This window comes from Carettochelys insculpta, chromosome 1, assembly GCF_033958435.1.
Source record: "Carettochelys insculpta isolate YL-2023 chromosome 1, ASM3395843v1, whole genome shotgun sequence".
Classification (NCBI taxonomy): domain Eukaryota; kingdom Metazoa; phylum Chordata; order Testudines; family Carettochelyidae; genus Carettochelys; species Carettochelys insculpta.
In genome coordinates, this window is record NC_134137.1 from 51883131 (window position 1) to 51907379 (window position 24249).

At 44.6% G+C, this 24249-nt stretch overlaps 1 protein-coding gene across 5 annotated transcripts in view; it reads right to left on the reverse strand.

Annotated features, from left to right (window-relative positions):
- Positions 1 to 449: 449 nt before the first annotated feature.
- Positions 450 to 24249, reverse strand: part of KATNAL1 (katanin catalytic subunit A1 like 1) — a 60698-nt gene continuing 36898 nt past the window's right edge. For all 5 annotated transcript variants that reach the window (XM_074986059.1, XM_074986044.1, XM_074986053.1 and 2 more), the window contains 7 exons: positions 22227 to 22354; positions 21106 to 21211; positions 15020 to 15178; positions 12079 to 12205; positions 8981 to 9115; positions 5584 to 5710; positions 450 to 3828 (listed from right to left, as the gene is read on the reverse strand). In XM_074986059.1, the coding sequence (XP_074842160.1) occupies positions 3630 to 3828; positions 5584 to 5710; positions 8981 to 9115; positions 12079 to 12205; positions 15020 to 15178; positions 21106 to 21211; positions 22227 to 22354 (981 nt within the window). In that variant the 3' untranslated portion in view covers positions 450 to 3629. The remainder of the gene's footprint in view (positions 3829 to 5583; positions 5711 to 8980; positions 9116 to 12078; positions 12206 to 15019; positions 15179 to 21105; positions 21212 to 22226; positions 22355 to 24249) is intronic.

Sequence of the window (24249 nt, forward strand, 5' to 3'; positions counted from 1 at the left end):
CTCTGCCCCAGACGTGCTGCATTGCTGTGGGCAAGTCCTGCCTCCAGTTCCCCTCCAGTCTTCTGTCCATTTAAGTTGTAAGTTCTCCAGACAGAGACTGACTCTCTCTTGTTGTACAGTACCTAGCACAATGGGAGACCAAGGTGCCACTCTAGTAGCACTAAAGAATTTCTGTCGTGTCTCCATAGCTGTCACATGAAAGAATAACCCTAACATCTGTCACACCCAAACAGTATGCAGTATTAACAGCACCCTGCTTTTACAAGCCCGGACCTCTGGACGTATCTATCACCACGCTTATTGAACGCCTCACAGATTAAAGGTGAACAAACAATAATGATTTATTGAACAGATAAACAGTAACTAGGTAAAACTTCTGGTTGTCAAAAAACAAACAATAACTATTTACAGGTAAGTGAAGTCATCCACCCCCCCCGCACCCCCAAGCTCACTCCCTACTGTAGTCCTGGAGCGAGCAGCAAACAACAGGTAAGTTGGATGGCTGCACAGGGAGGAGGCCGATGGGCTGCCTTTCAGGAATGCTGTTCTCAGGTACACGACTAGATGGAAACCATCTTCTGTTCTTCTCTGCTTGCCTTGCCGCCCTGCGTGGAGAAATGCCTGGAGAGAACGGCAATATGCATGCAAGTGGATCACTTCGCTCCCATCTTGTCAACTAAGGTAAACAAAACTCCTGGCCTACTAAACCTCCACACTGCCCTGATCGCCCTAGCCACCGGAAGCCTCCTCTGATTCTCCTGCCTGAGTGTTGGACAGAAGGGTCAGAGAGCGAGAGGGCAGAGTGGAGTGTTCCACCTCCTTTTATAATCTCCTGTCTCCGGACAGATCTCAGATCACGCGACTCCTTTTTCCCACCTTGGGATTCCCGCCCTTTTTCTAAGGGGGCAGTGACTCAGCAATTTCTGGACTCCATCTTAAAAATGGATTCCAGCAGGCACTCAATTTTGAACAACTACGGAGACCCAGTTCATTAATAGCCTTAGTTAAACAAACTCCACAATCACCCTTGACACATCAGGCAAATGACAGTAACGACAGGAGAACGCAACGCCTGGCAGCTTCACCACCCAGGAAAGAACAAGACGCAAGTGTGTAAGCTTGCAATTTTTTGAAAGATTTACTCCCCCACAGGAAATGCTCAGCTAGTTGCTAGGGATGACGTTCATTCTTGTGCAACAGGCAATGAGCCAATTAAGGCTCATTTAAGCCCAAAGAGTTTGCGCTGTTCCTCCACCCTCCAACAGGGATGAATTCTACTCTAGAACAATACAGATTGTGCTTGGTTTCCATTTTGCTCCTCTTCTAACTTCCAAAGCTGCTCCTTTATTTTGTCCAATGGCCATGCATATTGTTAGTGATGCACAAAAACACAAGGAGTCCAAATGTGCCCAGCCCTGAACAAGTGCAGCAAACTGGTTAGGGGAAAGAGGGTGAATGGAGCCTTCTCTCTCCACCATGCAAGGGATGACCATTATGAGAGTCCCTGTGTTCTCTGATCCCCCTAGCCTCCCCCATGGGGTTTCAGGGCAGCAGGACCCACAATGACCTTTCCCCAGCTTTGGCCCCTGGAGTGAACGCAGTACCATGTGGACAGGTACTGCAGCAGCTGTACTTCCCCTGCACTGCCACAGCTCAAGAGGCATCGTGCCTAAGTCAGCCACAGGGGCCTAGGCTGGAAGAGTGAGAGCTGAACCCAAGGCCTGCCCCAACCAGAAGTACAACACCACATGAATGAGAGTCATCGTCAGGACATTTATTAGCATTTTTCCATTCAAACTCAAGCTTGGCATGAAAGGAGCAAACCAAACCATTCCCAGGCTCAGCCCAAAGTGCTGGCTACATGTGAAGTATCAACATGGTAGGACTATTGCAGAGGCAGCCCCCGTAACCAGTTATGCGCTACAGAACTGTTAAGAATAGATCCCAGACATCTCTCTCCCCCGACTAAGGAATGGATGAGGCTCCAGAGTTGAGGCTCTGCACTACGATGGATGAGGCTCTACGCTAGCCGTTCATGTAAGTAATTCTAGCCATATCCAGCAGGTACTATGAAGGACTGGCTAGCTTGGAGGAGTAAGAATGGTAGATGGAACCTCTCTAGGTCTGGTCAAAGTCAGTAATAGCAAGAAGTTGCTTACAGGCCGTAGTAGTTTGGCAATTATGAAATGGGGACTGCTGTCTAATTCCTAAAGAACAGGTCAATATTCCAATCCGCATCTTCACAACTGGCAGCCTTACTGACAGCCTCGGCAGAGAGGTCATGGGCAGGATACCCATTGAAACTTACCTCTCTCTGTTCCTAGCAGAGAAAGCTCCAGTACACAAGCTATGAAAGCCACAGACAAACTCGTGTAGAGAGAGGCCAGCAAAGCTACTTCCAGTGTGATAGCTACACCTGGGGATGGAGGACTTCATGCTCCAAAGCTGCCTATCTAGCATTTTTCACCACTGCATTGGCTTTCGGGGGCGAAGAGGGGGTAGATGAGAGGTAATCTACTGAAATGAATCATTTTACCATTCAAAACATTTTTACACATTTAAGAAAACTGCATATAGTAGTTTTAACTGCAAAAACAATTCCACAGCGTAAACAAACATACAGCACCAATACTGTGAAAGAGCGTATTTGTGACTGACAGGAAAGCAAGAACTCCATGTCCTGTGTCTGCCTCCTAGGAGCAAGAATGGGCTTGGTATTACAGTCTTGATTTGAATTAAACACACTAGTGGCGTTAAATAAATAATAATACAAATATCTAGAAAACATAAACAAAACATTGGGTCTGAGTAATAGTGCATGAATAGAGGGCAAACTAAAATCAATTTAAAAATCACAGCTTTGGTTAAACTGACACAAATTCATATTTTGACCAGGCCTAAGCTTGAACAAAATAAATCATGTGCCTGAATTGTCCTTTCACTTCCCTTTGCGTAAAGTCAGGAGTTACACCACAAAAGTCCGTGATGTTACACCGATGTAAAACTGGTAAGAGTGAGAGGAAAATCCAGTGGAAAGTTTCCAACAAAATCATTAACAATTGGAGTCTTGATGCAAATTGATCTCTGCTTATTGTAAACAATGACAACTTTTCCCATGTACATTGCCCAGAATATACTCATGAAAGGAGAGGCTGAGCGGCCGCCAAACAGTAACTTCAGTGCCACGTATAAGGGCAAAGAATCTGATGCTTAAAAGAATAAAGTTATCCTTATAAATAAGATGTGCAACAACTCTTTGCTAGTTTCACTTTCCCTCGTCTGATTTACAGATTTGGGCGATGAAAAGTTAGTGTGTGATAATAAGGAACATTGGCATCCACTGGAAAGTGCAGCTTATCTTCAAAAGTGTATTTTCTGTTGCTATTTATGCCTGTTTACTATCCAGTCAGAAAGCATCTGTATGTCTTTTGTGGGTTACCATTTTTGTTCCTTTCAGGCATAACAAAAACTGCAAAGGGAGGAGGCGGAGAATTCTTGTCATGAGAATGGGGGGGGGGAAGGGGGGAAATCAAACCTTTTATTAAACCTTTTAAAACATTTCTAACTCATTTTACAGTTTACCACACAGACAGATTAAAATCTATAGCAAGGAGGAGATGTCTCTGAGGTTAAGCAGATCCAAACTCAGCCATCCATTTTTCATATTTCTCTAGGTCTGCCACTGAAACAGACTTGGAGATTTTCTTCAGAGCCAGCTCAAAGTCCCCCTTGGTAACAGGCATCTGCAGTTCCTCTTTAGAAAGTGCACGGATCTCTTCTGGGGTTAAGCCATTAATTCGCCGTCTCATTGCCATCAAGGAGGCATCCCTGGAAATAAAGGAAAATACGTGGTAACTAAAATGCTGGTAGTGTGTGCTGTGAGACATATGAGTTTCCACTATATTCTCAGGCTTCACTGGAAGGAACACTTAGGAAAACATTAATTTCTAAGATGGGGAATGCATCTTTCTTCACTTCCACGTTCCACAGTCACTACATTCATTTCATGTAAAGAACACATAGGTACCCAAATCCATTTAAGCATATGGTAAATGGGCAGAGATAATTAAAACTATAAAACTGTGAACCTTTTAAAATGATTCATGAAGATGAATCTTGGGTCCTCAGTGTAGTTGTTCAGCTCATGAAAAAAATGTGCTTAACTGCTCTCTCCTTTGGAAACACCATTTTTTCCCCTCTGTATGTTGCAGCACTAGCTCCCACCCCATGGCTTGAGCCTCTTTAGCAATGTGCAGTCCCTGGTGGGGGAGCCAATGGCAGCTTGACATGCAATTCAGCCTTGCATTGGCCGAGTTTCTTAGTCCACAAACTGCAGAGAGCAGCCAAAATGCACTTAGAATGTGAATCCACAGGGTTGAGGCCACCGATGCCTGCAGATCCTTATGCTCTACTCGCCTGGTCAGCTCTCCCCCTGGCACTTTCCAACCCCTGCTCAACAGAAAAGCCAAGATCACTCATTTTTCACAGCATGGCCCATGTGGAATACTCAGTGATGGAGTCTCTTTTTGTGATCTTCTCTCCAAGGGAGAACACAGGACCGAGGTAGAACATTTAACCTAACTACTGTACAGTTCAACACAAAGATTTCAAAACTCTGGAGTCATTTCAATGTAGGTTAATGGTCACTTAATCATACAAATATGGGTCACCACATTCTTGAGACACGCTCATGGGTGTAAGTTTCTTTAGGCAGGGGCCGAGGGTTTGTACATTGTGTACAGCCCAAGCACAGGTTGCAGGTTTTCTAGCAGAACATTTTCTATTAGAAAATGCTGATTCTCCTACAGGAAATGTTTTGCTGTATCAATAGTTTTGATGCAATTCTGCATCTCGTAGGGAGTCAGGAGGCCCTGGGAGCCTCAGATTCCAAACTCCCAGGCTTATGGCTCCTTGGCAGCCAAGCTCTCACAGTCCCCGAGCTGCCCATCTCCACGCCTGGCAGGATGACACTGCTCCTGTGAGCGCGGGACACTGTTTCAAAAAAGATCAAAACAAGAAGTGGCTTTGACGCTTTCAAAGTGAAATTTTGGCATTTCTATTCTGCAGGAAATTTCATTATTCATTTTGTTTCAAAGCAATATTTAAAAAAAAACCTGGAATTTCCTGTGGAATAGCAATTCCAGTTTTCAGTCAGCTCTATTTAGTACAAAGAACAGCTGAGTGCTAACCAGTTTTCTGGACACTACAGCAATAAAAAATATTATACAGGAGTAAGTTAAATATCTTCTTTCTTTCTTCAGTAGAAAATTCCAGCTCCTAAATCCACAGAGTTAGAAAAACCCCAAACCAACCAAGCTTTATACTAAATTAAAATAGGTGTCAGTGAAAGCAGACAATGGTACCACAACTGTAACAAACATCATCACCTCTTGTACAGAGACTCCATGATTTCTAAGAGCCCTATTTCCTGTACTGCAAAGTGCTAGCAAATGTATTCGAGCCTGAAGCATGCTAATAGCAACCATGTTTTCAACTATTGTGTGAAGGGCCCGGCACGGCTTTCTTTTACTGAACAACAACTTCTGATTTTATATTTGTTTGAAAATAAAGGGAATGAGATACCTGCAAACATTAGTTATATCAGCACCAGAGTAGCCTTCAATCTTCGCAGCAATTTCTTCAAGGTGGATATCGGGATCCAGCTCTACTTCCCGAAGATTAATCTTAAGCAGCTCTGTTCTGCCTTTTGCTATGATATAAAAAATCACTTGTTTAATGGTAAACAACACTTTTGCTCATGTGACTATGACACACAAATACTCAAAAAGACATCAATGAGACCTAGGCTACTACTGATGAAAAGCCTTACTCTGACAGGTTATACAAACCTAGCATCACTAAGGAAACAAACAAGCAGCTGATGCAGACATAGGCAGTCTCCCCAGGCCATCCCCGCTAAGAATGCCTGGCTTGGAGGAAGAACCCAACAGGAATGGGCCAGCTCAGTAAGGCAGCATACAGGGGAGGTAAACAGATGTATGAGCTCCCTGTCACTGGCATAGTTGCCATACCCAAAAGGGAAGAGACTTGAGATTCTCTGAACATTTGAAACTTTATCTTTGATTCCAGTTATTAAAATTTTTTAGATTAGAACCTCAAGAATGGAAGTTGTTTGTAACTCTGACCAAAGTGTTATGTCCTTTTAAAAATTTACAACTGAATATAACGTTGAAACTTTATTATAAAGACAGACGGGTCAAGTCTCTGACCTGGGAGCCCTTTGCTTTAACTAGAGGGCTATCCCATTGCTGGATACTTCGTGTACCTCAGACGAGGTTAACATCAACGTGAGACCCAGCAGGAGGACAGAGACACAGAAGTAACACACATCCTACTCCCCAAGGCCTAAAGCAGCTCTCAACAGGGGTGCCAGGAAAAGCAGACTAGGCACCGTTCATGGTGAATGATCTCCTTCCTGTTTACGTATTAGACAAATAACACAGTTACATTTTTTTGGCAGAACATGCAGTTAAACGTACTGAACAAACACTTCATAATCCTAAAAACAGTTCAAGAAATGCAATTATACCAAATGTTTACAGTTCTCAGGTGACCAAAATCACTTAGCCATCCTAAGACAAAGAGAATTCAACACCAGATTACAAAGGGAGACATCTGAACTGGAGTTTATTCTCAATTTGACACTTTGTGCCTACGTCTCAATAAAGAGAGCAATTACCTTACACATTACAGTTTCCCCATCTTCAATATTTGTAGTGATCTTAGGCAAGTCACTTAACAGACACTTGCAATAAATCACTTTCTTCACCCCTTCACCCCACTTCTATCTTATGTATCTGACTTGTCAGTTTTCATTTAATTTTTTCTATCTTTCTGTTAAATTCTCATTGTGCCAGTTTACTTCCATCAGAATTTCCAGATCTAACGAAGTGGGTCTGTCCCACGAAAGCTCATCATCTAATAAATTATTTTGTTGGTCTTTAGAGTGATACATGACTGCTTTTTTGCTTTGTGCAGATACAGACTAACACAGCTGCATCTCTGTGACTATTCAAGGTACAGAGTTGACCAGTAGGGAGTATTATCCTCAGAAGACACAAAAGCATGATAATACAAATCCTCTGACTTTCCTCCTAACCCCTAATATATGTTCGTTTATTCAAAAGTTGGACTGCACATTATTATTAGAAACAGCTGGGACTTGATGACACAAATATTTCTGTTTACTTACCTGTAGAGATCATTTTGCAAAGCACTTAAGCATGTGCTAAAACTTTAAACACATGATTAAGTGCTTTGCTAAACTGGTGACCAACATCGGTGCTGAACACTCATGGAAAACAGAGAAGATTTATTTAGAAATAATTGCACTGGCCAATTTTCAAACACAGGTGCAATGTGCACACGGCATGGTAACTGATTAAATATGTACTCATTCACACAGCCAATTTAACCTTTCTGCATACAAAGCACGTGTGAATGCAAGTCCAGCAGCTCGTGATTTGGGAACTCACAGATGACCATTGGCCCCTTCATATGCTTTTGATGGGTGGGTGGGGGGGTGAAAAGAGAGAGGGTTTCTTTTCAGTTTTTTATTGCAAGGAAAAATGTATATTGCATCAGCATCTTAATTTCTCCAGCAACCAGTTTTGATCCTTTAAAAACTGCGGATGAGCACTTTAAAGGGGGAAGCATCACCATGAGCAGACAAAATCTTAAGAACAAAACTCCAGTTTATAAGTGTCCCTGGTAACCAATGGAGAAAAAGAAAATATAGAAAGTATTTGTACACCCGTGGTATGTAAATGCCTGACACAATTACCGATATTCCAGAAAGGAGGTCTGTACAGAGAGATGGCATTTTAAAATGGTCATTTGTTAGTTCCAGAGCACCGCAGGCACGCATGTGGGAAGCATGAAGAATTTTTTCTCTAAAACAGAGTATTTTGCTAATTTTTCCCAGGGCCTTATATCATTTTAGAAATATCACATTATCAAATTCTCACTATGCCAGATCCCACAGTTTGTTAATGTTGTTTAAACTTTTCCAACTGAAATCCCTTGTGATCTCACATTACAAACCACATAAATACATCATCTGGAAACACACAGAAATTAACTTCCTCAATATGTGGAATAAGATGATAGAATGTAAACTCACAATTCATGGCAATCCACTTCATGTAAGAATTGTGAAGTGCATAATGTCAAATGCAAGTCTTGTTCAATTAAAAATGAGCAAACAGATAGAATTTTAGATAATCGGTCACACATACTGTCATCCCGTTATGAGCTGTTACCATCTGTGAGCTGCAAAGACAAGCTGTATACCTATTAAATCGTCCTTACACCTGTTAAACTTAATTACAACTGCTGTCACCATGACCATGCACCTTATTATCTTGTATGCTCACACAGGCATCCACTGTACCAAGAAAAAACAAAGTTACGCAACCTTCAAGTGTAAGAATCTTGAAATTAATAGGGTACACGAGTGACAGGCAGGAATGATAATACAAGCCAAGCCAGCCTGGGCAGGAAAGCAATCAGCTGACTTTAGTATGAGTGACTTGAAATCTATGCATAACGGCTGGCAAGTCGTGATTTACAATGTGCTAAGTCTGCAAGTGATAATTCATGGATCCACTGCTCTGCATTCATCTGCAAGGGCATGGGATTCCATTTGCAGTATTTCTTAAAACGTCAAAGTCTGCCTTTGAGGATCACTCAAGGACTGACTGCAACATTTAAAATAATTCCAAGCTCAGTAAAACTAATTTGGCTTCAAAACATAAAAACCCTTCAATGGGCCTGCAATGAAATACCACAGCTCATTGTTTCTGAGATCCAAGACATTTTTTAAAGAAATCAAACAGCCAAGTTAACCCTGAAAATGTACTATTTAGAGAGAAATATCAATGATCTTAACAATCTTAAGAAATACAATGAAGTTTCCTAGGAAAAAAAAATTAAAGGAAAACGCTTGTAGCAATCGTACCTGTTGGCAAAGGTATATAAATCCGCTTCTCCAATCTTCTTCGCAAGGCTTCGTCAATGTCCCAGGGAAAGTTTGTAGCGGCCAGCACCATAACCATTTTGGAAGGGTCATCGTTTTCTAGCGCACCACCTACTCCTGCAAGTCCAATAGCGTACGAAAGAGTGATTTTAATGATCTTAGCAAGTACTGTGCTTGTTAAAGGGGCTGGTCTGACAAGCCTGGGAGAAGGAGACACTGCATTTACCAATCCATGGGCATAGCATGGCAGCAGCCAGGACAAACTGCTCTACAACACCCCCACAACTCTACTCTGCAGTCAGCGCCTACCTCTAGAGAGGAGAGAACAGTTTACTTTGCTCGACTTCAGTTCTCAGCCATGGACAGACGGCTATAAAGGTAGTTTTTAGATGAGTGGACACTTGTCCGCCATGAACTGAACTGAACATACCAACACATTCTGTACTGACCGCTGATGAGATGGTAAAGAACTTCAGTCACCCCCGACCCTGGCAATTCAATTGAAAAAGAAACCGACTGCCTCTGGGCGAGCTGTTGTCCCTGTGTTTTCTGTGCTGTGCCCAGTGGCCAATTACCCACTGGGCTGACAGAACCTGTTCCTGGAGGCCCTGAAGCCCTGGCCACAGGGCAGATGAGGCAGGGAAAACTCCTGGCCCCAGCACATGGGCAGCAGTGCCTGGCAGGTGACCCTCACCCCCACCTCAATCAGGTTTCCAGGCCTCACAGCTGTGTTCCCGGTAAGCCGAGCACTTGGGTACCCTCCCAGGAGAGATGCAGGTGTCGCCCAGCAGATCAGCAGAATGCCCACAGCCACCCACGGGAGCAGCCTGGGTTTCCATGGTGGTGCACACTCACCCATGCCTTAGTGCACACAACAAACGGTATTCTGCCTGTGGCCCTTGCACCCTGACCTCACTCCCAGGCAGCAGCACCAGCTGAGCAGCTCCTGGGCAGGAGTCAGATGACAGCAGGGAAAGATGCCAGTGCCCCGACTGTGCCCCACTGAAAGCTGGGAGCCAGCAGAGGAAGGAAGGACCCAGTGCTGCCCTGACCCCATCCCAGGCAGAAGCCAAGGGGCAGTGAGAGAGGCTCCCCATCCCACTCTGCAACAGAACCGCCAGTTGGGCAGCAGAAGTACCTTGACTCTGGTCCCTCACATGAGCACGAGGTGGGTACCCCAACATCAGGTCCCCTGCTGCAGGTCTGCGCTGGAGGAGGTCTTGCTGCTTGCTGTGGCCCCAGGACTGGGGAAGCTCTCACTCCACACTGTGGCCAAGGGTCACGGTAGGGGAACAGAACTTCTCTGATCTTAGGGCTGCGGCGAGGGCAGGTGTGTGTGTGTGGGAGGGGGAGGGAACAGATCACGGGCTGCAGGGCCACGGTGTGTGGGTTGGGTGGGGTGGAAAGGGAGGGACACTGGACAGAACACAGGAAAGGCAGAGAAGTGTGGGGCTGCACAGGAGGGGGTGGAACTGGGGCAGGTCTGCAGGTAGGAGGAGTGGAGTGGAGCCCCTCATTTGCTCTAGTGCAAGGTCACAGGAAACCTTAATTCACCTCTGGTTAAACCTATACACTGGGGGTGCTGCCCTACAATGACTAATAGCAACAACAGAAGGGTGGATAGTCAAACCCCTGCACCATAAATATTAGTATCATAGAACACTATGGATGTATCTATTCTAGGAACTAACTTCGAAGTTAGGCGCTACTTTGAAGTAGCCAGCAGAGAGTCTACACACATTTTCCCTTATTTTGAAGTTAACTTCTAAGTAAGGAGCCCAAATTCGAACTCCTTACTCCATTCCTGGGAATGTAGTGCCTTACTTCAAAGTTTAACTTCAAAGTAGGGTGAGTGTAGACACTCAACGTCCAAGTTGCTTACTTCAAAGTTGTACTTCATAGTAAGTAACTTCCAAGTTATTTTTGTAGTGTAGACACAGCCTACAACTGGAAGAGACCTTGAGAGGTCATTGAGTCCAGTCCCCTGCCCTCACGGCAGGACCAAGCACCATCTAGATCATCCCTGGTAGATATTTATCCATCCTGCTCTTAAATGTCTCCAGTGATGGAGATTCTACAACTTCCCTAGCTAACTTATTCCAGTGTTTAACCACCCTGACTGTTAGGAAATTTTCCGAATCTCCAACCTAAACCTCCCTTGCTGCAATTTAAACCCACTGCTTCTTGTCTTATCATCACAGGCCAAGGAGAATAATTTTTCTCCCTCTTTGTATTAAATGGTACATATGCAGAGAACAGTAATCAAATGACAGTAGCTGTCAATGCAAGACCTCATATAGTCAAATCCAAAGAGAACCTACATGTGAGAGTCAAAGGTGTTTCCACACACTTGTGCATTGCAGAAACACACTGCACATCAGAGGCAACCGGTGCAGGGACTGAAGGGGAGACACCAGCTATGTGCCCTGCCCCACCCCCTACCTGCTCCTCCCAAGCTCCACCTCTTCCTCCTCCCATCCCTCTCCATGCCCCTAACCATGCACCTGTCCCTGTCCCCACCACCGCTTCTGGTGTGTGTGTGGCAGTTCCTGCCCCCTCCCCCGGGGCAGCGCAGCCTAGGATTAGCAGGAGCTAGGAAGCACATGCTGCTTTTATGCTGCACCGCTCCAGGGGGCTCTGCATTCCTCAGAAGCAGCGTGGTGTGGTGCTGATGGTGAGAGGGTGTGGCCCCCTGCACATCTCTCACGTGTCACCTATTCCATGTACTGCACCACACACAAATGTCCATGTTAAACTGCATGAATATTCATGAGATGCTTCTCCTGGAGCAGCCTATGTGTTTCAAATTAAAGTTCACTGAAAATGGTATTTTATAACATCAAATTTTTGCAGCATCATAATACTTTTTAAATATATATTTCTATAAGCAAGTATTCCAGACATTCTTCATTCCCCGAGAGGCCCAGAATTAAAGAACTCTCTCCCTCCCTCTCCTCTATAAAGAGAGGTTTTTTTCTGCCAGTTCTCCTCATTTCTGGGCAATGAAGTGTCCAGAAAGCACTTCACAAAAACAGGCAAGAAACAGCAGTACAACTCTGAGATATCTAAACACCAATTACCATCCATCTGAACAAGCAGCTCCGACTTGACCCTGCGACTTGCTTCGTGCTCATCAGAAGTGCCTCTGCGGCTGCAGATGGAATCTATTTCATCAATGAAGATTGTTGTTGGAGCATAAAACTTTGCCTTTATTGAAGTGAAAATACAATTACTTACATTGCTGTATCAAGCACTAGCCCCACCCAGGCTTCAGGACCTACTGTATTAGGGGATGAACCAATATATTAGAAGACATGTTCCAGCCACAGAAAAACTCACCTAAGATTCTGACCCTGCAAAGACTTCCACATGTGCCTTACTTTACACCCACACCACTGAAGTCGATAGTGACTTCCATGGTGCAGCAGGCTAAACACATGCAAAAGCCTTTGTGTTACTTTTCTTTCTAGCGTGCAGTATAGTTATAACCATGTCAGTCCCAGGATATTAGATTGACAAGGTAGATAATGCAGTATCTCGTATGGGCCAGCTTCCACTGACGAGAGAGAGAAGCTTTCGAACCACGCAGAACTCTCTGGGCCTGAGGGAAAGGCACTCTGAGGGGCAGACTATAACAGAAGGGGGAACAGACCCTTTAGCGTAAGTAGTTATCATGTATTCTAAAGGACCATTCAAGGTAGAGCGGCATGAAACACTTCTGCAGTCACAGGACAGTTAGTGGGTTATGGATTGTTGTAATAAATCACAAATCCTGTGTCTGTTCAGTACATGATTTCTAGTGTCTAGTAGAGTAACGATTTAAGCTCTGTGACAGAATATACCTACATCTACACCCTACACACACTGTTGTAAAAACATCTGTACAAAGTATGCCTTGTACAGTATCGCCTGAAGACTCAGTTTGCTCATCAATATCAACCTGATACAATGTGAAGTAATGACATTTCCCTATACACTATTAACCACACGTCTCAAATACAGGCTGGCAAGGAGGTCTGTTTCAAAACAGAAGAATGTGCTTTGCTTAATCTACATTTAAGCAATAAAGTCATCAAACAGGAAGGAAAACAAAAGAGGCTCCAACAGGTGAAGAAGGGCAGATGGGAAGATCCTTTTCTGTAGACTCTCTCCTGAATCTCAGCTGGAAATGTTTTCCAAAGGGGAGACTGACACTACAGAAAAGAGGGATAAACACCCCAGGACACCCTTTCTTGTTCCTTTCTTTCTGCCCAATGCCCATCAATTCATTGCATGAGAAGTGACAGGAAGCTGCCATTATACAGAAGCAGAGGCCCTGGCCAATAATCCAAAGTTTGGCCAATAAGCCCGTTGAGAGTGTGTGGTGAGGACAACTTTGCTTCACATTTAACATAGATAAGGCATTAATTGGGTTTTGTCTCTCTTTTTCTTGTAGCCTCTTCTGACTTTTATGCCTCATTACACCTGTATTCATTTAAAAACTCTCCTTATAGTTAATAAACTTGTTTTGCTGTTTTAGCTAATCCATCATGTTTAAACTGAGGTATGTGAAAAACTATTTGAAATACTAAGCTGGTATGTTATTATTAACATACTTGATTTATCCAGGAGAAGACTGAGCAATACTGGACATACATATCTGGGCAGGAAGCGGGGGAAATCTAACAACGGGAGTGAGCTGAAGTCACGCTGCAGCATTCACACACAGACAAAGCTGACCGTGTTTCACATGCTGGAGGCTGTTTGCGAGCAGTCCGGACCAAAGGCTACAGCAGCAAATCAGTGTAAATGGGCATTCTGGGGTAGTAGGCAAGGGTGACAAAAACATGTCTTAGTCTAGATTGCATCCTGGGTTTGTCTCAAGCACTGGGGCTCATTTCTTGAAAGTGTGCAGGTTTCCTTTACGCATGAGGACGGATAGGCTACGTCCACACTACAGAGATCTTTCAAAAGAAGCCCTTCCGGAAGATCTCTTCCAAAAGAACTTATTTCAAAAGAAAACAAAGCAGCAGAAATGTAGCACTTTAAAGACTAACAAAAAAAGTGCTACATTCCTGCAGCTTTGTTTTGTTGGAGTACAGACTAACACGGCTACCTCTCTGTTACTATTCTTTCAGAAGAGTACACCCATACAAAGTGGATCAAAAGAGTGATCTGCTCTTTCAAAGAGAGTGACCACACAGCCTCCGCTCTTTCAGAAGAACGGGCCAGAGATTGAAAAATCAGACACTGGGAGGACAGCTCTTTTGAAAAAACAGGGCCTGCGCAGCGGCTATACACACTGTCTTTCTAAAGGAGCTTTCAAAAGAAGGCATTTTTCCCTGAAACAGAAGTGGAAGAACGCTTCTGAGTGGGGGGCCATATTCTTTTGCTTTACTTTCGAAAGAACATTTTTTGTGTGTAGACGTGCTGTGAGATTTTTCAAAAGAGCCCCTTCTTTCGAAAAATCTTTCAGAAGAACTTGCTAGTGTAGGTACTGCATATATAGTGATTACTCTGTATCTGACCTTTGTTTTCTTAGGTCCTGATCCTGCAAAGGAGGTGGAGGAACAATAGAATTATTCCATTTGTAATATACATATTGTGCTTCTTGAGAAGGCAAAAGTTGGGAAGGAAGGGAAGATTCAGATTCCAAATCTAAATATCACAAAGTGTTTTAATGGGCACCATGTTGGAGTTACAGAAGCAAATGCAGATGAGAAGAGGGTAAATGGCATATTTGTACATACACACAATCTCACCCAAGGAGCTGTGTTGTATTTTTCAGCTGCAGTTCAGAATCTGGCACCTTCTGGAGCCAATATTCAGCTTGGAACAGAGAAAATAGATGAAACACATTTTGCTTCTCGCAACAAGGTCATTTACTCCACAGTCTTCAAAAATACAGCAAGAAGGGTCTGCTACATAAGTGTGCACACCCATCCACTGGAAAGGTCTTTAGGGATAATGAACTCAGTCTTGCAACAGTGTGCTGCAAGGGGCTAGATAACTGAGCAATGGTCCCAAGCATGGAGCACTTACCATTTCAAACAAGAGGCGGACCAGCTTCTCAGACTCGCCCCTGTACTTTGACGTCAGAGTGGAGGAAGAAACATTGAAGAATGTTGTTCCACATTCCGTTGCAACGGCTTTTGCTAGCATGGTTTTGCCAGTCCCAGGAGGCCCAACCATCAGAACACCCTAAAATTCAATACAGATCACTAAATAAATGACAAGAGGAAACCCCAAATTCAGCCCTATGGAAGCAACATGCTAATCCACGGCCATCAGCTGAGTTGCACTAACTCTAAATGTGATTCAAGGTCTGCATTTTAACTGCTTAAAACATAGCTCTGTCCTATGCACAAGTCTCAATTTTGTTTCCAAACACCCATTTCACAGAAAACACACATTGTATATGTGGGTTTGTCATGTCATTCACTCTTTCTAAGGTGCTTAAGTGGCCCCATGACCACAATATCAGAGTGTCTCAAAAGCTACTTTGTCCATACCACACCCCTATCAGACAGGGCAGGACTATTACTCTGACAGCACAGAGGGACTGGAGGCACAGAGAAGCTAAGTGACTTGCTCAAGGTCAGATAGGAAGTCCATGGCACAGCAGAGAAATGAACACAGTTCTCCCAAGACCCAGGCTAGTGACTGGACCATTCATCCATCTCTTATCTATCTAAAAGAAAGGGCAAGGTGGGAGAGCACTACTAGTCTTTACAACTCTTCTTGTTTGTTCACTGAAGTGTAGAGGACATTATGGATGGAGAAACAGAGTTTTCAGGGCCCAAATTAGGCATCCATTCCAGGGCCTGCTAATCACCCTGACTTTGAAGAAAGACATTTGTTTTGAAATGGATGCTCGTGCCATGGGCTCCTGAAAATGAGCAGTGGTAACACCATTTCCCCTTCTGTAGAAGGGCTAGAACTGCCCCTGTGGAGGAGAGTAATACCTGATTAATTACTTTAAATAAAATTCATCCAGACACATTAAAAATCTGTTTTCCAAATTGTGTCATCCTCCCTATATCCCCTGCTCCACAACCAGGGTGATGATGGAAGACAGTATTTTCCCCATCCAGCAATAAACAATAAGAAATACAGATACTCCAAGTGCTAAGCTGCCAAGAATCAGGTTTCTGAGCAGCTATCTTTTACAAGTGCATGATCGTAATACATCCTGGTAAAGTCATACTGGCTGTGTCTACACATGCACGCTACTTCGAAGTAGCGGCACTAACTTCGAAATAGCACCCGTCGCGGCTACACGCGTCGGGCACTATTTCGAAGTTAACTTCGACGTTAGGCGGCGAGACGTCGAAGTCGCTAACCCCATGAGGGGATGGGAATAGCGCCCTACTTCGACGTTCAACGTCGAAATAGGGACCGTGTAGACGATCCGCGTCCCGCAACGTCGAAATTGTGGGGTCCTCCATAGCAGCCATCAGCTGGGGGGTTGAGAGACGCTGTCTCTCCAGCCCGTACGGGGCTCTATGGTCACCGTGTGCAGCAGCCTTTAGCCCAGGGCTTCTGGCTGCTGCTGCTGCAGCGGGGGATTCATGCTGCATGCACAGGGTCTGCAACTCGTTGTCGGCTCTGTGTATCTTGTGCTGTTTAGTGCAAGTGTGTCTGGGAGGGGCCCTTTAAGGGAGCGGCTGGCTGTTGAGTCCGCCCTGTGACCCTGTCTGCAGCTGTGCCTGGCACCCTTATTTCGATGTGTGCTACTGTGGCGTGTAGACGTTCCCTCGCAGCGCCTATTTCGATGTGGTGCTGCGCAACGTCGATGTTGAACATCGACGTTGCCAGCCCTGGAGGACGTGTAGACGTTATTCATCGAAATAGCCTATTTCGCCGTTATTCATCGAAATAGGCTACTTCGATGTAGGCTTCACGTGTAGACGTAGCCACTGTGTTTTAAAAGGAACTAAATAGGCCGGAATTAGATTTACATGTCCTAATTTGCTTTGCAATAAATATCTTACGTAAAATACCCCCACAATAAAATATCTTAAATGTGATCCTTTGTCTTTTCTACACAAAATTTACCACAAAGAGCACAATAAATGACCTGGAAGAGATCTAGAAAAACAAATCAACTGGGAATACAATCATTCAAAAATGTTTTCCTCCGCATTCGAGAGCAATGGCCACTCTGTGCCTACATTTTCCATTAACTGTTAATAACTTCATTGCCATTTAACACTTTGTTATTGAAAGCTCACACACATTCATCAGCCAGTTGAACTACAAAGGTTCATAATCCTTTCAGAGAGCTGACAAACCTCCTCCCTTTGTAAGGATGCCCACATTTTCCTAAACAGCAATGCAGCAACTACAAGACAGAAATGGACTCCTGTTCGGCAAGTTCATTCGGGCATCGTCTACTCTGGAACACTGGCCCCTGCTGCACCTTACACCCTTACTGCAGTACCAGTGGAGGCTCATGCTGCACACGTGGATACCTAGATAAAATTCTGTGGATTGTGTAATACACCCTCAGTATTATACCCTTCACAATAATGAACCTTGGGCTGTAACAAACCAGGTCCCTGGATCCCCCTCAAGCCCTGCTGCAGCTCCTAGGCTGGAGAAGCTCTCAGCCTTTGCTGCAGCTTCAAGAGTTCTCTTTTGCTATAACAAACAAATGGCTTCAACCCCCAGGGTTCACTATGAGGAAGCACTGTATCATACAAGAGGTCAGACCACATTAGGTAATGATCCCTTCTGGAGTTAAAATCTATTAACTGCATTCAGTCCTATGTACTTGATTTGTCAGTTTTAACTGCTATTTTTTTTTTGGACCTCTCTACTCATAAGCTGGGTCTACACAGCGCTCTGTGTAGGCAAACATTTGAGGCATAAGGGACTGGTAACAAAGGGGGGTTTAGCCAGCAGAGGCATGCCCACACGGCCTCTGCAGTGCCAGCACCCACTTCTGCCGATGCTGAACTCTTGCTGGGCCACGGTAATGACTTTCAGGAGTATGCAAGCAGTACGCCATTTGCAACCTGGAGAAGCTTTTCATATAGCTCTGCCGGCAGCGGTGCTGGGTGCAGCACTGTGTGGACACAGCCACAGATGTCAGCCTGTACTAGAAATACTATTGGCCTGATGAAGTGGGTCTGTCCCACGAAAGCTCATCACCGAATAAATCATTTGGTTAGTCTTTAAAGTGCTACATTGCTGCTGTTTTGTTTCCTTATGGTTTACACCAGTGCTACTTGATTTGCACCTGTATAGAACGTAGATGGATGCAGAGCTAAACCATCCCAGTTCAGATCACACTGTACCTGTTGCAAGTTGTGTTCACAACAGTTTGGCTACACCGGAGGCTTAAAACCCACTGTGGACACGGCTTCAGTCTTAAAATGGATAGCCATGGGAGGGGCCAAGATTCGCCTTGAATATTACCTCCCAACCCCAATGGATTCAAGGGGCCTAACTGCTCACTGTCTTACACTTCGGGTCATCACCCCCATGGAAAAGGGGTGTAACATTACAAAATGGGAATAGGGGCATTTTCCATTCACTTTGCACAGGTGTGGATGACCCCACAAGGCGCAAAGCAGTGGGAGAATGATGGCAAATGGAAAAGCAGAAGATGCAAGGATTAGTGCACAATGTGAGCCTGAATATCTATGTAAGCGTAACTCGTCCGTCCTCAAACATTTGTCTCTGTGACCCTTCTCACACAGCCGACCTGTGACTGCTACCCCCTTTACAAATTAAAACCACTTTGTTACATTTCATACTTTTCTAAACGCTGAAGCAGGGCTTGAAGGTGGAGGCTGGCAGCTTGCCAGCCCTCAGGTAAGACCCGTGCAACCCCCTGGCAGGTCATGACCCCCAGTTGAGAACCCCGGAGAGCTAGACAGATGCACAAGACTGGAAGGAAGAGTATGAGGTACAAGGTGCTTTTTCTCTGTACAAACTACGAATTTGGCAGTTACTGCCCAGTTAAAATCCTTTACGAACACAAAGGCTTCTTTATTCTGCCTCTTGGGCTCTGTTAATCCAATGTTCTCCAACAAGAGGCTAAAATGCACTGCAGGGAGTAAGAGTTTGATAAAATCATTGCAGGGTTATTTCTTGTTATAATGATCACAAGTGGAGCAGCAGGATGCCCATCTAAAGACAGGACCTTGTTGACACAAAGGCAGGTCAGAGAAAGGACACAACTCCTCCTGAATGTTCAGACAGCAATGGCTGCAAATACATGGCACTTGCGCTTAGCCAGGAAGAGTGTCAACCTTTTCATCCTGTGCACCCACTTGGTAAGCCTGCAGGCTGCCCTGGCAAGCTTGGGGTTGTTCTTAGGAGGGTCTGAACATCCAAAGGGAGATCTGTCTGCTCGCTCTCTGTGAACTGTCACCCTGAATGCCAGGATCAAGTGCGGCTGCGCTAATCAGAACAAGAAGCAAACCTCTATTCAAAGGTTTTCACCCCACTGCACAGTCACAGGCAGGGAGAACGCGCAAAGCTCCATGTCAAAACAAAATAAATATATACACAACGGTCACATCTGTACAAGTCACCAGTAGAAGGCTGAGACTGAAACACTTAGGCTCTGAAAAAATCTGTTCACATTTGCAAATGAATAGTGAAGAGGGATAACCTGGAAGGAGAATGGGAATCTGTATTTGTAACCAACCCACTTCCACAGGTGGAAACCAAGAAGGATGTGTATAGCTACTCACTCACACAGAAGGAGTTCCAAGCTTTCCAGCCCAAGGGCTAGCTTGCAGCTCCTGCAGCCACATCCATGTTACTTACTAGCAGGGTGCAGAGAAGCACTGTCAAAAATGGGAGTCACCTGCCAGGTGCCATAGCAAGAGCATTCCAGAGCAACCACTAACTACATCCTCCAAAATGGCTTCCTCCAGTGCATGCCTGTGAGCAGCACTGTGTTCAGGAGGGAAGAGGAGCCCCTGCAGCATGTGAAGGGCCTCAGGCACACTGGCCTGTTCAGAGAGGACTAACAGCCACATTCTGTCTGCCTTTTGCAAAGGGAAGAAGCAGTGTTCCAGCCACAAAGGGGAAGTCGCAGTCCCAGCTAGCCAATTACCAGCTTAAGACATGAAGAACCAGAGTGGGGGAAAATGGGAAGATTAAGAAATGCCTATGTACGCTGCTAACTCCAGGCCTTCAGCAGAGCGTGGGACTGCTTCTGCGTTTAACAAACACACAAGTGCTCAGCTGGGTCAGGGCCACAGAGAGGATATTCAAAAAGATGTATCTTCCTGGAATTCATCGTCATCGTCATCGTCATCATCATCATCAATCATCATGATTAACTCAGCAAAGTGAACAGCTCACAACTCTTCCCTGAAAAGTTATTCCCTGAACAAGTGACAGTCAAGCCCATACCTGAAGCTAGGTCATTTTATGCTTCCTCAGCATTTTTTTTAAGTTGTGTGAACCAGACCCAAATTGGGCTCCCACTTATTGTGCCCCAGCTACGCTGGATCAATCTCACATTTATCATAATTAAGGAATTGCCCACCCTTTCTAAGAAATGTGTACTTTTAAGCTGTTACTCAGAGGCAGATCCATGTGTCCCAGAGCCCTTGGCCAGAGCAAGTGGGAGCGCCCAGAGGCCAGAACCACGGCCCTGCCCAATCCTTCTACCTTCAGTCCCTGTCCCACTTCCACCACCTGCAACCCTGCCTCACGCTGCCCTTCCACCAGACCTGAGCCTCTTTCCACCTACAGCTCTGCTTTGTTCCACCCATAGTCCCATCCACCCCTTCCCCCTGTAGCTCCGTCCCCATTCCACCCACCAAATCCCTTCTCCCAAGGCCCCACCCTCTGCTTGCTTCTTTCGGCTCCTGCCATAACTCTCCCAGTTGCAGCCTCAAGACCAGAGCAATTATATGCCCCCACCTCTACTCCAGCTCTGGGGCCACAGTGGCAGGAGATTTTGTGGGGATTCCTAATTGGTAGGGGTCCAGGGACCCATGAGATAATCCACCATATATAGGTCCATAAAATAGCTATACATATAAATTATTAACACAAGGGAAAATGAGCACACAAATGTTATGCTTACATACAGACTGCTTGGCATATGTAAAAATGCCAATATCAGTCCCCAGAATGTGGTTATATAGCCTCACCTTCCAAGGCCTTCTGATCCCTTTGAAAAAATCAGGCATCCACATTGGCAGAACAACTGCTTCTCTTAATAATTTCTTGGCTTCTTCCAAATCTGCTATGTCATCCCTGCAGAAGACCAGCATAAAATTACAAAGCATAATGTTTCTTACTTCATTCTTAAGACGAGAAAAGTAGAGGGAAAAGTCTTTTATTTGCAACTATCCTCTTTATTAAGCCAGTGTGTTCCCACAAGAATAATGTTATATATCTGTAGCTTTACTTCTCCTTTGAAAGGCAGGAAAATAATACTTTCTACTAAGGCAACTATGTACTATTATAAATTGGTTTGCATCACGTGATCATCAGGGATCCTACTATTCCATGATAAAAACCCAAAATTCTCTAATAAAACATAAAAATCCACGTGTTCCCCAATTAAAATTCCCTAGCCACAGTGTATGTGTGTATCAGTTGAACACAATGTTTTATCGATATATAGTAGAAACCTCATTAGCCAAGACTCCATTGTCTGTTTCCCCAGATTAATTGAACCACACGCCACCTGAGACAGAAATAAGAATAAGAAAAAAGGGTAGAAAGCGCTTTGCCAATTCCTCTGATTATCCCAAATTTTGATGATCCAATCTGGTCACAGTCCCAAATTAGACTGGATAAACAGGATTCCACTGTAAATTTAAGGCGCATCCAAAAAATCAGCCACAAGAGGGGGAGGTTGCACACACTGAATAATTGATACTGGTACATTAAGTACAATGAAGTTAATAGTTAATATACATCTTTTTTTTTACAAAATGCAAAAACTAATGATTCTGCATAAAAACACAAATTCCACATTTTCCCTTGTTTTTCTGTGGCAACTGGGTTTCTAGGATCCTTGGTTGATCATCAAAACATCTCTCGTTCTCTGGGGTTAGTTAGGGTTTGGAGTAGCTGCTTCTAATGGACATTTTGCACATCATACTGGTTAAGAATGGAAGTCTTACTCTGCAATCCATCTTGTACGCAATTAGAACTGGAAGCGTTGTGTCCCCTATGGAGAAGTCCTGACTGCTTGCCATTTTAAAAGAGTTAAGATCCCCTCCAACCTGGGTAAAGAATTTAGCACAGAAAATCCTCATACCAATGGATGCTTGGATTTCTTGATACAATGTCCCTTTCCAGTGCTTCAACCAGGTCTTTATCATACCCTGCTCCGTCAAATTTCTGAATTTCCCCATCACCAGCACCTTCCTGTGGAATTTTCTTTCCCTAGGAACATTAAGAAATCAAAAGAGTCTATAATGAAACTTTTTATTTTTAACAGCTCTAAGATTTGAGTCAAAGTGATCAGTTGTTACTATGTTTAAGCCAAGAGAAATTTCAGTTCCTTACAGAGAATAAGCCCAGGAATATAACACATTCCCTTCTTATCTCCTCAACATCCAAACACCTGTCACTATCACCAGTCAAACAGATGTACTTTCATGTCACACTCCTTTCATAAAGGGATTTTACATCGATAAAATCCCAAAATTAGTTTTGGACTTTTAATTCATAACCCAAATGCAGGAATAGCCCACCTGTGCACATTCCATTGTGTTATAATGCTGTATTCAATCCTGGCATAGGACAAGTTTGTCCAAAGATACATTTTGACTGATTAGCTGGGCCTGATGATGTTGTATCTGCTAGGCCAGCTGGTACCAGGATACAGCTAGATCCTAACACAACCAAAAATAATTTTAAGATCCCTATACCTGTACTCTTCAATGGAGAATAAGATGGTTTTTTTTCCTCCTCTGACTTTTACCTGATATTTACTTCAGTACAGTAGGAACTGGAAGAAGAGGTCTTCTCTGCTTGACTGCTTCTCTTCCCAAATGCCAACAACTCGCCACGTCCTCATCCCTCTCCCTGCCTTACAACCCACTCCCACACACAGTCAGGGTGCTTTAAAGTTTGTTTAAAGGGATTGTATAAGGAGTCCTCCAGCAGCCCCTATTGCTGATTTCTGATGGTAAAGGCCAGTTACTGCAGGTGGGGTGCCAGGGGCAGCAACTCCCACAGCAGCATACAAACATCGGCTCATGTGGCTCCTTTCCAGTAGCCAGTTTGCAGGGTTGTGGCCAAAGAGAGCATGGGGGCTCCATGACAAGTGGGGTGAGGGCCTGCCAGTAAGCCTAGCGTGTTCTGCAGCAAGGAGGAAACAATCTCCCCCACAAAGCAGTACTTCCCCAGGCCAAGCTCAGGCAGCTCCACGGTGGCAAGGGCTCAAGCGGGCAGGGAAAGAGGCTGCTGGGCAGGCCACACAGAAGAAGGGGGAGAACTGCCTTTCCGGAGGGCTGTGTCCTAGCTCACCAGCAATGCCGTCTAGCTGCTGACACATAGCCACAGCACTCTGCTACCTGAACTCCCAGGCAGGCTGCCAGAACTGGGGCTTGCACATCCCCAGGGGCAGCTCTCACAGGAGTTGAGGGGACCCGCAATGGAGAGAGTATGAGAGAAGAGTGAATGGGGGCTGGGAAAAAGGAAGAGCAGGGGTACCCAGTTTTTAGAAAGTTGGAAAGTCTGCTTTTAGTCTAGTCATTATTTTAATTGAAGGAGCACCTGGTGTGTTCAGAACTGTCCAAAACTTGGATAAAAGAGCCTACGGTCCAAACTGATCATAATCTCCGAAATGAGGAGTTCCACAGCTCTGCTGATCTTATGGGGGGGAAGCAAAATTTTTCCTCTGAAGTAACACTTCTAATTCTCCCCTTCTAATATTTCACCGGAAACTACTTCCCCTCCCAACCCAAGAGCAGAGCTAAGTGGAGCCTGAGGAGCCGCTGCATTTCTTTTAACTCAGCTCAGCTGCATTTGAATCATAGAATCCTAGAATCATAGAATACCAGGACTGGAAGGGACCTCGAGAGGCCATCAAGTCCAGCCCTCTGCCCCAATGGCAGGACCAAGTACTGTCTAAACCATCCCTGAGAGACATCTATCTAACCTGTTCTTAAATATCTCCAGCGATGGAGATTCCACAACCTCCCTTGGCAATTTATTCCACTGTTTGACCACCCTGACAGTTAGGAACTTTTTCCTAATATCCAACCTAAACCTCCCTTGCTGCAGTTTAAAGTCAGTTTACAGCTCCTAACACAGCCTTTTAGGCTATGCCT